Source organism: Protomyctophum parallelum, assembly GCF_964188405.1.
Source record: "Protomyctophum parallelum genome assembly, chromosome: 13".
NCBI classification, from domain to species: Eukaryota; Metazoa; Chordata; class Actinopteri; order Myctophiformes; family Myctophidae; genus Protomyctophum; species Protomyctophum parallelum.
This window is the reverse complement of record NC_139708.1, coordinates 48,573,552-48,590,308: the sequence shown is the minus strand read 5'-3', so window position 1 is coordinate 48,590,308 and position 16,757 is coordinate 48,573,552. Positions and strand designations below refer to the sequence as shown.

General features: G+C 43.3%; 1 protein-coding gene across 3 annotated transcripts in view; it reads left to right on the top strand.

Moving 5' to 3' along the window:
• The first annotated feature begins 9,345 nt into the window (after positions 1–9,345).
• The window catches only part of cdc42ep1b (CDC42 effector protein (Rho GTPase binding) 1b), a 232,022-nt gene continuing 224,610 nt past the window's right edge, over positions 9,346–16,757 (top strand). For 2 of the 3 annotated variants that reach the window (XR_014570132.1, XM_083779762.1), the window contains exons 1-2: positions 9,396–9,740; positions 13,729–14,361. Coding sequence is in view for 2 of the 3 variants with exons in the window: in XM_083779762.1 (XP_083635888.1) it covers positions 13,860–14,361 (502 nt within the window). In the remaining variant the exon portion in view is untranslated. Of the gene's footprint in view, positions 9,369–9,395; positions 9,741–13,728; positions 14,362–16,757 lie in introns of those variants that run through there. The other variant, XM_083779763.1, reaches the window with a different exon arrangement.

The window sequence follows — 16,757 nt, the reverse complement described above, 5'->3', positions numbered from 1 at the left end:
CTTTTTGTTTCTTTTGCAAAAAATAAGCAGGCACTGTATTGATTTGTTATAATCACCAAAATAAATAAACTCTAACTAACAGTCTTTGTATTGAGTTGTGCTTGAAATGTACTGTCATTCTGCAAACTGTTAATAAATATTTCCAGCAATCAATCAATCAATCGAATCAATCAATGATTCAACATTGCGGGCATGCATAGCGAGCTCCATCCTCCGTCGCTCACGTTTTAATAAGCGCCCACTGCACCCCTCCTCCTCCTCCTCCTCCTCCTCCTCCTCCTCCTCCTCTGAAGCATGTCGTCTGTGAAGCCTGGGAAATAGAACGGCGGCGTATCGGAGCGTCAGGCGAGGCGTGAACGCGCGTCGGACGGAGCCGGTGTGCGATAGGTTCATTGAAAATAACGGAGGCGGCTGTTTTGACGCGCGGCGTTCGCTGTCGCAGACGGTGTGTGAAGCCCTTTAGACTAGAGACAGCAGCTCTGCAGTGCATCAGTGGCGCTGCATCCTGCGCTGCTGCTGTGGTGAGGAGGACTTTATAGTGAAGTGTGTAAAAACTAAAGCAGCAGCCTCTGCAAAAGCCGACAAAGCCATGATACAAGAGATTGTGGGGGCTTCAGTTGTTTTCCTGCATTTTCACGACGGAGATCGTTTTTAAAGATCTGTTTTAAGGTAAGGTTAATGTGCATTTTCTATAGGCTATATAGTTTGCATGAAGTCAAGTTGAGTCATTATAGACCAATTAGCCAATTAGGCTAAAGTTGCCTACTTTTATTATGCATGTGACTTGATGATTAAGCCCCAGACACGACTAACGACTTTATAGATTTAGTTTAGTCGCGTTGAGTTGAGCGACCAGCGCCTATAGTTTATAGGCTATAGCCTATAGGAGCATACATGCGGAAAATAAAGGATTTGGACATTTTTGGGGTTGAAGGCGCGTGTGGAGCAAAGTGCCAGCTGCTATGATCCCATTCCCAACCGTCGATTGGAAGCCGCGGCCACTTTCAACCCGGGTCTCTGGGCATTTCCGAAATATGGTCAAAATATATAGGCTAAGCCTTATTTTAGTATTACTATTTTAGGATTTAAGTTAATTATAGTACCACGGAAATGGATTGCCGAGACATTGCCAAAGCATTTCTATGGGGGTCCCCGGCCAGAAACGTTGAGAACCCCTGTATTAGACCACATTATTGAATGATGAATAATCATGGCACATTGAATGATGAATAGTTTTCATCAGAATCAGATTTTATTTTCTTCTAACTGATCATAAAGGTAGGCTATAGCCTATATGCCTGGCTGTATGCCTATAGGCCTACCTTTTTGATCAGTCTGTTAAATAAATAAATAATAATAAAAAAAAAGCTTATCAAGATTAGTAAAAAAAAGTTAATTTTTTTAATAAAATTAAGAACATACATAATGAGCAAACAAGCAAAAAAAAAAAAAACTAACAAAAAAAAATGAATAATGTACATTATTCACAATTAGGGGTCAGGTCAGTCCAGTTGATTTCCTCATGGTGCTGCCTGTGCATTGCTTATAGGTTATTATAGGCCTGGTCTGTACCAGGGGTGGACTGGCCACAGACATACCAGGTTATTATAGGCTAGTCCAGCCTCAGTAAGCCTGGGACCGAGGCTATAGTCCAGCCTCAGTAAGCCTGGGACCGAGGCTATAGTCCAGCCTCAGTAAGCCTGGGACCGAGGCTATAGTACATCCCTGGTCTGTACTGTACCATTAGTCCAGTGTCCTTAATGGATCGGAACACCTTTTATAGTCTTCTGAACTCCTTCACTATAGTTGCTGAATGTTATGGTTAATAATATTAAAATACCTCCATTGTGCCTGAGATGAAGACAGCAGACATGCAGGGAGCCAGTTAGCTCTGGTCCATAGCCTTACTGCTTTGATTCTGCCCTGCAGTAAGGCTATGGACCAGAGCTAGGAGCCAGTGCGAACTTGATGGGAACATTTAAATGATGTGGTTACTGTGGTTACATGACGCCAATGAACAACAGCTGCATTGTTCCTTTAGTGGCATTTGCCTCACACACTCATTCAGGAACGCAGAAAGAGTACAGAGTTAAAAAGACTTGGATGTTATTATAATTAATAAAAATATGATATACATTTGGTATTGTGTTGCTCATAAGAGCACAGCTAGTGCATGTAAACTGTAATCCGTAAACGATTCAAATATAAATGCTTGGGAAATAAACAAAATTGTGCATAATCCCTCACATGCATGTTTTGCGTTGGCATGCAGTCTTTAAACGATTCTGACCTGAGATCAGATTCATACGAGGTTTCCACTGGACACACACTGGTCTGATTAACCCATTCTGACCTGAGATCAGATTCTAAAAAAATGTCAGTCGTTCTTCGATTTTTCAAAAATAGCAGACCTACAAGCTCGTAGCGCGCCACTCGGTGGCGCGCTATGAGCTTGTAGATCTGCTATTTCAATAGCTAAAGCGTAACATGATGCTGACACCAAAATGGGTGCCCGTTCAGAATGGGTTAAGTTGAATAGACATGTTTTGTCTGACGCACATTGAAGAAATAATTAGCCTTAAATGATGCATTAACCACTTAAACCCTATATACACTATGTTGACTGGTGGGGGCCTATATATGGGTCCCCAAATCTCTTCACCAAAAAATAACAGATCTACAAGCTGTAGAAATGGTATTTTCGCCTATATTGTGACATGCCCAGAATAGGGACACTGCAGGGTTCAAGTGGCAATCAAGGCTATGTAATGAGTAACTTTGTCTGAATGTGCCTCACAGAGCTCTGTCAGTCATGGCAGACCTGCTGTGGTCACAGACTTGTCTTTTGTTAAACATCTCTGACAATGGAGCTTTACAACACAACTTTTTTACATTAAACCCATTCTGGGCGGGAACGCCTTTTGGTGTTAGCATTATCTTATGCTTTAGCTATTGAAAAATAGCAGATCTACAAGCTCATAGCGCCTACGAGCTTGTAGGTGTGCTTTCTTTTTTTTAATCGAAGAACGACTGACATAGAAACATAGCTTTTTCAGAAAACTGTCAGGATGTAGAGGACATTTTTAGAATCTGTGATTTAATGATTTATTCATTAGCCATGCCTTTCTATTGATGTTTACTATAGATAGACGCCTGGAGAGCTATAACACACTCATTGTTCATTGGCTGTTGAATGCAAAGGACATTTGTTTGTATTCCACTGTTGCTCAGCCTCATTGGTCCCTTGCTCATGTTGACATAAGTCCAGAACAAAAAAAAAGAAGCTAATTTATAAAAGTGGCAAACAAGTGGCAGGGCAGAGGGGAGAGGTTGAAGGGGTGAAAAGTCTTTGGGAACAAACTCAAAAGATTAATTTGATTGTTCAAACTATAGCGGCTGTGTTGCAATGTTGCTTTTGAAATATATATGCCTTTATTTTTTTAAGAATAAACCAGTGCAATGACTGACATATTGTACTGGTGAAAGTCAGTGAATTATTATCTTCTTATCTACTGTTGTTTGCTCTTGTGTGGGTTCACTTGTTGACTTGAAAGCATATTAAGAGGAGGATAGGGGTTACAGGGAGTGAAAAGCAAATGCATGTACAATAGAGCGTCGCAGTCCCGCTTTGAAGCTTTAAGAAGACGTATATCTATTCTACGTCTGAGCATAGACACGGCAACGCCGCGCCTGCCTCTGATTGGCCTACCGACACTGCCCGTCTTGCCTGTCCTCCGAGATGCAAGGCTATACTCCGTGGTGGGAAATAATACAAGTAGCCTACAAGAGAATGGCAACACGCGACAGTAACTTGTAACTTTACATTCTTTGTAGAAGAGGCAAACAAAATATTGTTTGTGCCGTTTGCTTTGATTGAATAATTGATTTAACACGTCGGCCTACTGCATGTACATGTACTATGATTTGATTTGGCTGTGTTCTAATACTATATAGGTCACACCGACCCTATACATGCGTATAGGGTCGGTGTGACCTGCAGTAGGCCTACTGTGTGCTGCATGCATCTAGCCTGGCTAATAAACCAGACCCAATCAGCCTGTTGGCAAAAAAAAAATTGCCTGCCGGCGGATTACGGTCTGGAGAGGCTCAATTGTATACGCCCATTTCCTACACCAGAGAACTGGTGTGGCCAATCGGGACACGGTATATGCAATATGGGCGGGCTTTGGTATACAGTGACGTTCAATGCTTGAGACCTTTGACTGACAGTATAGCTCTGACCAATTGCGTCAAAGAGAAAATGTTTGAACCCGCCCCCCCCCCGGGAAACAAGATCCATACAGAGCATCTCCAGACTCAAATACCACACGACAGTGTGATTTGAGTCTGGCTTATCCCATTCTGAACGGGCACCCATTTTGGTGTCAGCATCATGTTATGCTTTAGCTATTGAAAAATAGCAGATCTACAAGCTCATATCGCGCCACCGAGTGGCGCGATACGAGCTTGTAGGTCTGCTATTTTTGAAAAATCGAAGAGCAACTGACATTTTTAGAATCTGATCTCAGGTCAGAATGGGTTCATCAGACCAGTGTGTGTCCGGGCGGAAACCTCGTATGAATCTGATCTCAGGTCAGAATGGCTTATTGGCCAGGCTAGCATGCATCATGCATGCATGGGGCCGAGCTTCCTTCAAGTGGCTCTCTGGTCCATTGGGAACAGTAGCGCCAGAAGGAGTGCATGCATGTAATGTGTTCATGACTCCATGCCTGTGTGTGTGTGTGTGTGTGTGTGTGTGTGTGTGTGTGTGTGTGTGTGTGTGTGTGTGTGTGTGTGTGTGTGTGTGTGTGTGTGTGTGCGCGTGTGCAAGCTGCTGTGACAGAACGGTCCCTAGCTCAACCGCTCCATTGCTGCAATTTAGTGGTTCTGTGGTACCAGATGTTTGACTAAAACATTAAACCTACTTACTGGAAACAGGCAGAAAGATGCACACAAGGAACGCATGAGTGTGTGTGTGTGTGTGTGTGTGTGTGTGTGTGTGTGTGTGTGTGTGACACTATAAGAGACACATTGGCCCTATTTTCGTCAAACTTCTTTGCCTTTTTTACTATTTTGAAAAACATTTTTTAATAGTAGTAGTATCTACAAGCTCACAATGTGTCGATGTATGTAGATCGACTTTTTTGTTTTGTTTTTCAAATTAGTAAAAAAGGCAAAGAAGTTTAGGGATAAGGGGTAAGGCACTGACGGAAATAGGAGACAGACAGACAGACAGACAGACAGACATTGCTGTAGTAGAGTCTAAAGACACAGACACATTTAACAAAGTTAACAATCGTGCAAATCTGTTTCCCATCAAGAGTCAGATTCTTTTAATAGATGGCATTAATGGAAGGCTTCCGGCTGACTTTCTCCTATCGCACATTGTTCCGTTTACAATTTCCGACCTCCCTGCGCGCGTGTGTGTGTGTGTGTCTCCGTCTCTGCAATCAGTCGGGGGTTGGCTCACGCTGTGCGCTACGCTATCGCCTCGCGGCCAAAACCCTGTTTACGGATGTGTGCAGGTACAGTTTAAGGATAAATGCTATGTTTATGCTTTATGTTTATGGAGCTGCGCGCTTCTGTGCGAGGCCCTAATGAGGACATATACGTACTTAATGAGGAGCCTGAAGTGGATTCCTAAGCACTGCTATTTAGCTTTATTTGTTCATAAAGGCATCTGAGTTCAGCTGAATGAAGTGTGCGTTCACCGCTTTGTTTAAGAGGTGAGTTTAAGAGTGTGGTGCAAGCAAAATCTCCATAGAAAACTGAAGGGAACAGATAGGTTTAGATAGTCAGTCAGTCAGTCAGTCAGTCAGTCAGTCAGCCAGTCTGTCAGTCAGTCAGTCAGTCAGCCAGTCAGTAAGCCAGTCAGTCAGTCAGCCAGTCAGCCAGTCAGTCAGTCAGTCACTTACTTACTTACTAGGCATTTAGCAGACGCTCTTAATCCAGAGCGTTTTACCGAAACATGGCAATACATCAAATACATGAATAAATAATCATCAAGGATCATCATAAGCAAGCTAAGAACCTAACATCCGTGTAACAGTAGAATATCTGTGCAATGAAACAATACACACTATATAGAGTGCTGCGTCTACAGTACCTAATATGCTATCTAAATTACATACATTTAGCCAGAAGACTGGGAGTGAGTCTGCAGTTCATTCCATAGTGTAGTTTTGGAGCCACTTACTTACTTAGTTACTACGAACACACACACACGCGCGTGCACACACACACGCACACGCGCGCGCGCACACACACACACACACACACACACACACACACACACACACACACACACACACACACACACACACACACACACACACACACACACACACACACACACACACACACACACACACACACACACGCACACACACACACACACGCACACATTAAGTCATCTTTGCTTTTATTGGACAGCACTGAGGAGCTGTGAGGAAGAATGGACTGGGATTATGTGTGACAAAGACCCACTTCAATGAACCCACATCTCTCAAATACTGTATTGTGTGCACCGGCGTCGCCTCCAGGATGCTCTAATCATTTATGTAGGAACAGCTCAGCTTAAGGTTAAGGTTTAGGTAAGGCAGTCTAACCGTCAGGTCAATGCCCAGTATAGTATCTGGTTAAGGTTTAGGTAAGGCAGTCTAACCGTCAGGTCAATGCCCAGTATAGTATCTGGTAAAGGTTTAGGTAAGGCAGTCTAACCAGTCAGGTCAATGCCCAGTATAGTATCTGGTTAAGGTTTAGGTAAGGCAGTCTAACCGTCAGGTCAATAGTATCTCCACAGTTTGCAGTCATTCTGATTCTGATGACAGCTTGTGACTCTAATCTCTAAATCTAATCCTGCCGCGGCTGGAGCCTGGATGGGTAGAGTCAGAGTCAGAAAAAGAAAAAAAAAAAGCCTGGGCGAAGGAGCCAGGAAATGTGACAGACAGGAGTGGGAGTAAACCAGTGTTGTTTTTGGCAGCAAATTTCTATTTTAGTCCAGTCATAGTCTTTGGACTGAAACCTCATTTAGTTTTAGTCACATTTTAGTCACCTGGAATGTCTTAGTCTTAGTCTAGTTTTAGTCGACTAAATGTCATAAGATTTTAGTCGACTAAATCTACAGTTGATTTAGTCGACTAAAATGTATTTTGGCGGGTCTTGATGCCGTCGTAATGAGTGATTTACACTTGCTGAAAATAGCCGATCTACAAGCTCGCTTGTAGATCAGCTATTTTCAGCATGCAACCAAGTGTAACATTTTAGTCTAGTTTTTATTTGTCAACGAAATTGTCAGTATAGTTAGTCTTAGTTTTAGTCATCGTAGCTTAGTTTTCATTCAGTTTCCATTTTTCGTCTTAGTTTTAGTCGACGAAAACAACACTGGAGTGAACCTTGTATTTCGCTAACCAATACCAGTGCAGAGGGTGTACATTTGGAGTTCTCCACTGTGTTCTATCGAGGAGGGGAGGAGGAGGAGGGGGCGGGGGCGAAGATGATCACACTAGCTGCATGGGGCAGACTATAACTGTACCTGAAGATGATCACACTAGCTGCATGGGGCAGACTATAACTGTACCTGAAGATGATCACACTAGCTGCATGGGGCAGACTATAACTGTACCTGAAGATGATCACTCTAGCTCAGTGGTAACCAACCTTTTCAAGCCCAAGAGCCCATTTTATTCCCAATTGTAAGCCAAGATCTACCACTAAAACGTGTTAGAAAAAACACTTGTTTTTTTGCTATTTCTGACAGGCTCAATGCATGTGCACACATCCACACAAAGACTAAAGCTTAAATAAGAATAAAAACTTATAGTAAGTTATATTATCAATGTCAAATAATATTAAGTCAAATGTATTAGAAATAAAAAATATTAGGACAAAAATACAAATAAACTTCTTTGTTGAGTTTTTTTAAAAAATAAAACAAAATGCAAAGGACATGAATTGCTTTTACAGCACAATATTTTGTTTCTCATTTCAATGAATATTCACATTGGCAGATGTTCAAATGACATAGGCATAACATGACCATATATATTTGCACAGATATGGTGACATACTCTCAGGGTCAGCCCACCTTTAATGAGACTGCTGTGACTGCACTTTATCTGCAAGCGTTTTGAAATCTGGTTCATATTTAGTGATTGCCAGTCTGAGGGTGTCATTAAGATGTGAGTCAGTCATACGAGTTCATGGTAGCGTCCCCGACACGTTGAATACTAAACTTATTTGTAAAGTTTGAACGCCAACTTTTAACCAAACGTGGGAGAAACACTAAAAGTTGGCGTTCGAACTTTACAAATAATAATATTGAATAATTTTCAACGTGTCGGGGATGCTATCATGCTGCGTTCACTCTGATGCTCTGTGTGCTGCCTGCGAGGGGAACAACAGACACACAGCACATGAGCAGTTTGAGCACAGAGTGCTAAAAGGGGGAGGGCCGAGGGCGGTGCGGTGGAAGCAAGGGGAACAGATCTTCAAGCTGAAATGCATCGAGCCTCTACACGTTGTTAGCTTGTAGATCTGCTCTTTTTTTGCGAACAACATTCTGCTGTGTATTGGCAGTGGTGGCTGGCTGCCCGTCAGTCTGACACTTCGGGATCGACTTGAAAGGTTCCCGCGAGCTACTGGTAGCTCGCGAACCCCTGGTTGGTTACCCCTGTAGCTGCATGGGGCAGACTATACTGTATATCTGAAGATGATCACACTAGCTGCATGGGGCAGACTATACTGTACCTGAAGATGACCACACTAGCTGCATGGGGCAGACTATTACTGTATATCTGAAGATGACCACACTAGCTGCATGGGGCAGACTATACTGTATATCTGAAGATGATCACACTAGCTGCATGGGGCAGACTATACTGTACCTGAAGATGACCACACTAGCTGCATGGGGCAGACTATTACTGTATATCTGAAGATGACCACACTAGCTGCATGGGGCAGACTATTACTGTATATCTGAAGATGACCACACTAGCTGCATGGGGCAGACTATACTGTATATCTGAAGATGACCACACTAGCTGCATGGGGCAGACTATTACTGTATATCTGAAGATGATCACACTAGCTGCATGGGGCAGTCTTGACATGCTAAACAGAGGAATAAACAGAGCACCGTCGCAGCATCAGTCCCAAACATATCGCAGAACTGATTGTCTGCCTTGTCTGCATGACTGTAAACGTACCTCTCCCTCCCTCTTCTCTTCCTCTCTCTCTCTCTCTCCCTCTCTCTCTCTCCACAGTTCATTTAGCTGGCCTGAAGTGAAGTGAATGAGAACACAGCAGCGCCCCCTAGCGACCTGGATGCCTGCAGTAAGTGGATTTGAAGAAGGCAAGAGGGATGAGTGAGTTATGAGGAGTAGGCCTAGCTAGCCTTCAGGAGAAGCAACTGAAGACAGAAGAGATTAAGGAGCTAATCCAGCACACGTCCAATCCGCTGTGTGTGTGTGTGTGTGTGTGTGTGTGTGTGTGTGTGTGTGTGTGTGTGTGTGTATTTTCATTACCTCCCAGGGAAGGAAGTGGCATCCTGGTGACTCTTGGACTACTGAACTGAACTGTAGTGGTGGACTATACATATGTATTGGCGGTGAAGACGGTACCACACATGGATACATCTCATTAGAAGACGCCTGCAGACCAGCCCTCCCCCTCCGTTGGGGGGCTGAGGGAGAGAGGCCCAGGCCAGACCACGCTTACGTTACACTGACTCACTGACAGTAAGTGACAGATTGAAGATATGGTACTGTATATTATACAGGTACTATCTACAGTATACTGTGTTGTTCTGTGTGTGCTGATCCTGAATTACAGTATCACGTAACCGGGCACCCATTTTGGTGTTGGCATCATGTTATGCTTTAGCTATTGAAAAATAGCAGATCTACAAGCTCATAGCGCGCCACCGAGTGGCGCGATACGAGCTTGTAGGTCTGCTATTTTTGAAAAATCGAAGAGCGACTGACATTTCTAGAATCTGATCTCAGGTCAGAATGGGTTCATCAGACCAGTGTGTGTCCGGCGGAAACCTCGTATGAATCTGATCTCAGGTCAGAATGGGTTAAGAACTGAGGCCGATTCTACAAATCCTGTTAATATTGACAGATTAACAGTAGTTTGACAGGAAAGGGGGAAAGAGATCGGGGGGGGAAGACCCGCAGCAAAGGTCATCGGGGTCGGGACTCGAACAATGCTATTGTTTGAATAGCCAAAGTCTAAAATAATGACACAGATGCTTTCCCTGTTTGAATGGTCGTTAAGACTTCGAAGAATCAGGGCAGGTAAAAACAGAAAACATTAGATAAGCCTCGTAAACGTTCATTGGTAAATGAAAGTGAGGCATTATGCTCATTTTACAGTGTTTTGGTACTGTACGGTGTACTGTATAAGGATCAGCACTAAGTGACAGTTTTGATTAACCCCTCAGGGATTAAAAAAACAACAACAAAGAACAAAAATTGCAGTACTAATGAAAGTGTAAGGTCATCTATACCCTGTAACTACAGTAGTGGTGAGTGGAGAAAACACAAATTAGATTTGCTTTACAAATGTACTTATATTTTATAACCTTCAAAAAGTGCTTTGAGTTGGCAGGGTATAAAAGCTGGCAGTCCAGTCTAATGTTATGTTGCAATACGTGAACACAGCACACCTACAATATAGACTATATGCCAATTAGAACGCCAGAAATTCTAGTTTCAGGGAAGTTAAAAAAAGAAAGAAGATAGAGACATTTATTTTGGGTTTTACAACTAAAGGCTCTCATAAAAAGCTCCAGCGTAGTGATTAGAGTCTAGACGGGTGGGCTGTCAGTAAACGGTCTGTAAACAGGCTCATATAGCCGGGGTTACTGCTGTAACCAGGTAGTACATTTGTACTTCACAAACCCAGGATAACAACTTGTTTTCATATAGCTGGGGTTACTGGTGTAACCAGGTAGTACATTTAAGCAATATTACACGAGAGGGGTGTGGTTTAACGTGATTATTGCCACGACAGTGATGCGGTCAGGAACGAGACGAAGGCGAGTTCCGCAAGCATCACTGAAGTTTTAAGGGTAGCCTACAACAGTTACCCTTAAAACTAAGAAAATCACTGAAAAATAATATATTTTTAATGACAGATGTAGTCACTATACGACCACAAATGTCGCAAGAAACTAGCTAGGCTATAGCCACCGAGTTTGCTAGCGCTCTGGGAGAACAGAGCGGCTGAATTCTTTGTTTTGATTAGGTGGTGAATGGTGCTGGTTTAACCCACGGCTAGAAGGCAGTTTCAACCAATCAGATTGCTTCCTCGAAACGATCTGTTGTAGAATTGTACTACACAAACCCAGGATAACAACTTGTTTGTCATTCTCTCTAAAGGAGCATTGCGTTGGTGGAAATGTAAAATCACTTTTGAATGCTTGATTGATTGATTGATTGATTGATTGATTTAAATATTTATTAACAGTTTGCAGAATTACAGTATACATTTCAAGCACAAACTCAATACAAAGACTGTTAACTGTGAGTGGACGACCCAATTAAGCATTACACTTGTTTACAACAGGGTCCACCATGTTCAAAACATCAAAACATTTAGAGACGTATAGCCTCGATACCCAGGCTTTCATTTCGTCTGCGCGAAAGATGAAAGCCTGGAAAAAGCCGTGGGCTGAACCAGTCTAAAAGTGGGAGTCAACCCTTCCGGGTGGGCGTCGCTCTAAATGATGTGACGTAGCGCTGCACTAGGGGGGAGAGGAGGGGCCGGGGGTGACGGACAGATCGATGAGATCCAATCAGGGTGCGCGCATTTCTGAGGCGCGACCCGCCCCTCTAGACCAGAAATGTCTCTGCTTAGGTCAGGCTAAGAGACGTACAAATAGACACTTCTATATAGTTAAAGAACAGAACAGGAATTCATCATAAAGGAAGCAAAAAGGAAAAAGAAACATATACAGTGAGGGGAAAAAGGGGGGGGGGGGATTCAGATTTTACGGGGGCCAGTTTCGAATTGCAGCCGTCCGTAGGTGCCCTTTGAGAGCGGTTTTGAAGGAGTCAAGGGATTCACATGTCTTAATGACTGTTGGTAGGGCGTTCCACATTTTGGTGGCATAGCAGCGAAAATAATTTAGTCCCTTGTTTGTGCCGAATTCCTGCTTTACTGCATAAACAGAGACAGGAAAGAGCAGGCTGAGAGCAAGCATATAATGTGCCAAATTTAAAACCCATGAAATCACGGTTTGGCCTGTTATTATTTGAAAGTCACACTATAACTGCTTGAGCCACGTACGTACCACCGGTCTCAAATAACATTTAAGGGAAGTCAAATTATACTGTGATATAAACTGGTGAGAAAGAGGAGATGCATGATACGGTTGTGTAGTGTAGTACAGTATGTGTACGTATACATAATTCTGTGTTGACTGATTCAAATTGAGACGTGGTCAGGTGTGGGCTGGTCAATGGAGAGGAAATGATATCTTAATGGTTTTAGTGTCACAAATGAAAGACTAACAATTAAAACAATCGAGCTGTCATCCACTTCCAAAAAGACATATAATCAAAACGTTTATGTGTGTGTGTGTGTGTGTGTGTGTGTGTGTGTGTGTGTGTGTGTGCACTCGCTTGCGTGCGTGCATGTGTGCGTGTGTGCACTGCGCACGTGCTTGCGTGTTGTTTGGGGCGGTTCACAAAAGGGTTGAGCACAATTGAGTTCCTACACTCTGGGATCACATCTCATCTCAATACATTTAAAGCCACAACGTTGTGTATTTTGGGACTGCATGGCGTTCACAAACCAAAACGTCAAAAATACACCCAGTCAATCCCGAGCTCTCCAAACCACACGGTGACCAGAGGAAGCCTCGTTGAGATATGACCTTGTAATTTATTCGCTTTTTAAATTCACATGGTTTTGAAAGCTGCTGCTGTGACGGAGACAAGAGGTTTCAGCTTTTCTAACCCATTCTGACCTGAGATCAGATTCATACGAGGTTTCCGCCGGACACACACTGGTCTGATGAACACATTCTGACCTGAGATCAGATTCTAAAAATGTCAGTCGCTCTTCGATTTTTCAAAAATAGCAGACCTACAAGCTCGTATCGCGCCACTCGGTGGCGCGATATGAGCTTGTAGATCTGCTATTTTTCAATAGATAAAGCATAACATGATGCCAACACCAAAATGGGTGCCCGTTCAGAATGGGCTAAGAGACGTATTGTTGGTGGGGGAAAAGACTAAAAGAGACAAACAAAGAAAGACAGAGAAAGGAGAACTAAAAGCGATAGAAAAAGAGCAACTTGACTTGATTACAAACATGGGTAGAATCACTAAATGGTGTAAATGGTGCATTTATATAGCGCCTTTATCCAAGGCGCTTTACAGAGATTGTGCATTACACTCACCCATTCACACATTCATACACCGATGGTGGCAGAAACCATGGAAGGCACCAACCAGCACATCAGGAGCAATTAGGGGTTCAGTGTCTTGCTCAAGGACACTTGGACACTAACTCTGGGGGAGCCCACAGGGTTCCAACTGGCGACCTTGCGGTTACCTTCCGGCCACTCTACCCCTGAGCCACCGCCGCCTTTTCACTGCCCCGCAGAGAAAGGATTATAAACATTGTCTCAACAGATTTGTATAGAATATTTGTATATTATTCTGTCTTTGCTATCCAGCCTCTCAAAGTTCTAATTGTCTTCTCTCTTCACAGTGGATCTTGTACTGGAACTCAAACTTGGAACTAGTGAACTGGAATATTCTGACATCCTGAATTGAACCAAGAGGGATATTATTACGGCTTCTAGTTTGTGTTTTGTTTTGTTTTGTTTTGTTTTGGCCACCATGAGTCTGGGGAAGATGCCAGGGATGAAGGGCCTGGTGTCTGGAGGAGGCTCCTCCCAGGGGAAGCGGCGGTTCAAGAGCGACCTCTCCGTGGACATGATCAGCCCGCCCATGGGGGACTTCCGCCACACCATGCACGTGGGCCGCGGCGGGGACGTGTTCGGCGACACCTCGTTCCTCAGCAACCACGGGGGCAAAGGGGCGGCGGAGCCGGGAAGCCCGGACTCAACGGGCAACAACAACGGCTCCAATAATAAGACCACTGGGTTTTTCACGCGCAACTTTCGGACTGCAGTACGCAAAACCCCAGAACCGCGACCTCCGGCGGCGAGGAGGAGGGCGGGCTCCCGTGACCTCTCGCCCCCGCCGCCGCCCGTCTCGCCCATCATCAAGAACGCCATCTCCCTGCCTCAGCTCAACATGGACTCTCCCAACGGCTGCCCACAGAGGGCGCTGTTTCCCGGTTCTGTCAGCTCCGCCGATGACTCCTTCTACACGTATGGTGAGAGAACAGATGATGACATTGATTGATTGATTGATTGATTGAAATATTTATTAACCCATTCTGACCTGAGATCAGATTCATACGAGGTTTCCACTGGACACACACTGGTCTGATTAACCCATTCTGACCTGAGATCAGATTCAAAAAATGTCAGTCGTTCTTCGATCTTTCAAAAATAGCAGACCTACAAGCTCGTAGCGCGCCACTCGGTGGCGCGCTATGAGCTTGTAGATCTGCTATTTTTAAATAGCTAAAGCATAACATGATGCTGACACCAAAATGGGTGCCCGGTCAGAATGGGTTAACAGTTTGCAGAATTACAGTACATTTCAAGCACAAACTCAATACAAAGACTGTTAACTGTGAGCGGACGACCCAATTACAGCATTACACTTGTTTACAACAGGGTCCACATTGTTCAATTCATCAAAACATTTAGAGACGTACAAATAGACACTTCTATGACAGACAGAGAGCATAATATCTCTGTGATTACCGTCACTATTATTTCATAAAAGAAAAAAATCTTAAGAAAGTATTGTGTCCCAACAGGAAAGTGAAGTTGACTTTCAGGGAAAAATACACCCAAGCCCCCCCCCAACCCAAACCCCATGCTTAAACATAAAGCTAACACTAATAGCGTGTTATACTAATTCATGTTGAGAAAGCTTGCAGCAACTTTAAGGCCAAGCCTAAAAAACAAAACAAACACACTTAATGGCTTATTGCTGTAGCTGTGACCATTATTAGCATATTAGCCATGCTGTTTGTCTGTATGTCAAAAATGTTCAAACACAAGTGCAAACCAAGAGCCGGTAACGTGTGCTAAATGATAAATGTGCTTATTTCTCATAACACACCCTTAAAAGAGGTTCTTATTTTCTATCAATTACACACTCCATGAAGCCTCGAATTCATGGTGCTCGTATCATGAGCGAATAATTCGATGACGGTGTAGCTAGTCAGTAAAGTAGACTTATTATTATTATATAGGGGATGACGGTGTAGATAGTCAGTAAAGGAGACTTATTTATATAAAAATTATATATAATAATTCGATGACGGTGTAGCTATAGTCAGTAAAGTAGACTTATTATTATTATATAGGAGATGACGGTGTAGATAGTCAGTAAAGGAGACTTATTTATATAATAATTATATATAATAATTCGATGACGGTGTAGCTATAGTCAGTAAAGTAGACTTATTTATATAATAATTATATATATAATAATTCGATGACGGTGTAGCTAGTCAGTAAAGGAGACTTATTTGAGAGAGTAGGAGACTATCCACCGGTCATGGTATCAGGAATGCGACAAAAAAGTCTTTATGGGGTGTGTAATTGATAGAGAATAAGTTGTTGTTTGGGTGAACTATATATATACTTTAAGGTTGACACCACTCATTACTCATTATAGCCCCTCATATAAAGACCCAATCTGGGGGTATGAGATTTTAGCAACAGCCATGGATAGTGTGTACATGTGTGGACTAAAACAGCACAAATATGCCAGGTTGTTATTCTTTCGCACCTCAACAAAAACAAGTTTCAGCACGAGGGTGATGTTGGTACGACGTGGCACTGTACGGTGCTGAAATTCAGCATGAAAGTCAAATGAACTGTGACGTAAATATTCCCTTTGTACAAAGAGGGAGCTTCTACCCTTTCTCCTCTTTAAGTTCAATTATTCAATATGATACATAGGGCGCGTTCGGCTATGCGCACCGGGAATGTGGTCAGTTTGTTGAGTGTGGTGGGCGGTGACGTCACAGAGTGCGTTCAGTGTGCCTTTTTTACGAACGACCAGTTACAACACACCATTCACACTGAGCAACCCTACCCTGAGGGTAGGGTTGCTCAGTGCGTGCACTCGGCACACCCGGTGCGCAGCGCACTGGATTTTCGAACGACAACGCACTGAGTGCACTGAATAAACGAACGACAAGAGAGCACACCAGTGCGTTCAGGGCGCCCATAATGTACAGGCGCACACATTCATGTGCATATATACCATACTTACTGCACATTATGCGAACAAATGCTATCTCTCTCTCTCTCTCTCTCTCTCTCTCTCTCTCTCTCACACACACACACACCACCACCACCCAGTGTTGTTTTCGTCGACTAAAACTAAGAGGAAAAATGTTCGTCGACTACCTTTTTCCACTGACAAAAACGAATGGAAACTAAATGAAAACTAAGCTATGATGACTAAAACTAAGACTAAATATACTGACAATTTCGTCGACAAATAAAAACTAGACTAAAATGTTAGGAAGGGACTAGTGGACAATAGATCCAGTATAAGTCATTTTACACTTGGTTGCATGCTGAAAATAGCTGATCTACAAGCTCACAACGCGTCGCGGCTATTTTCAGCCAGTGTAAA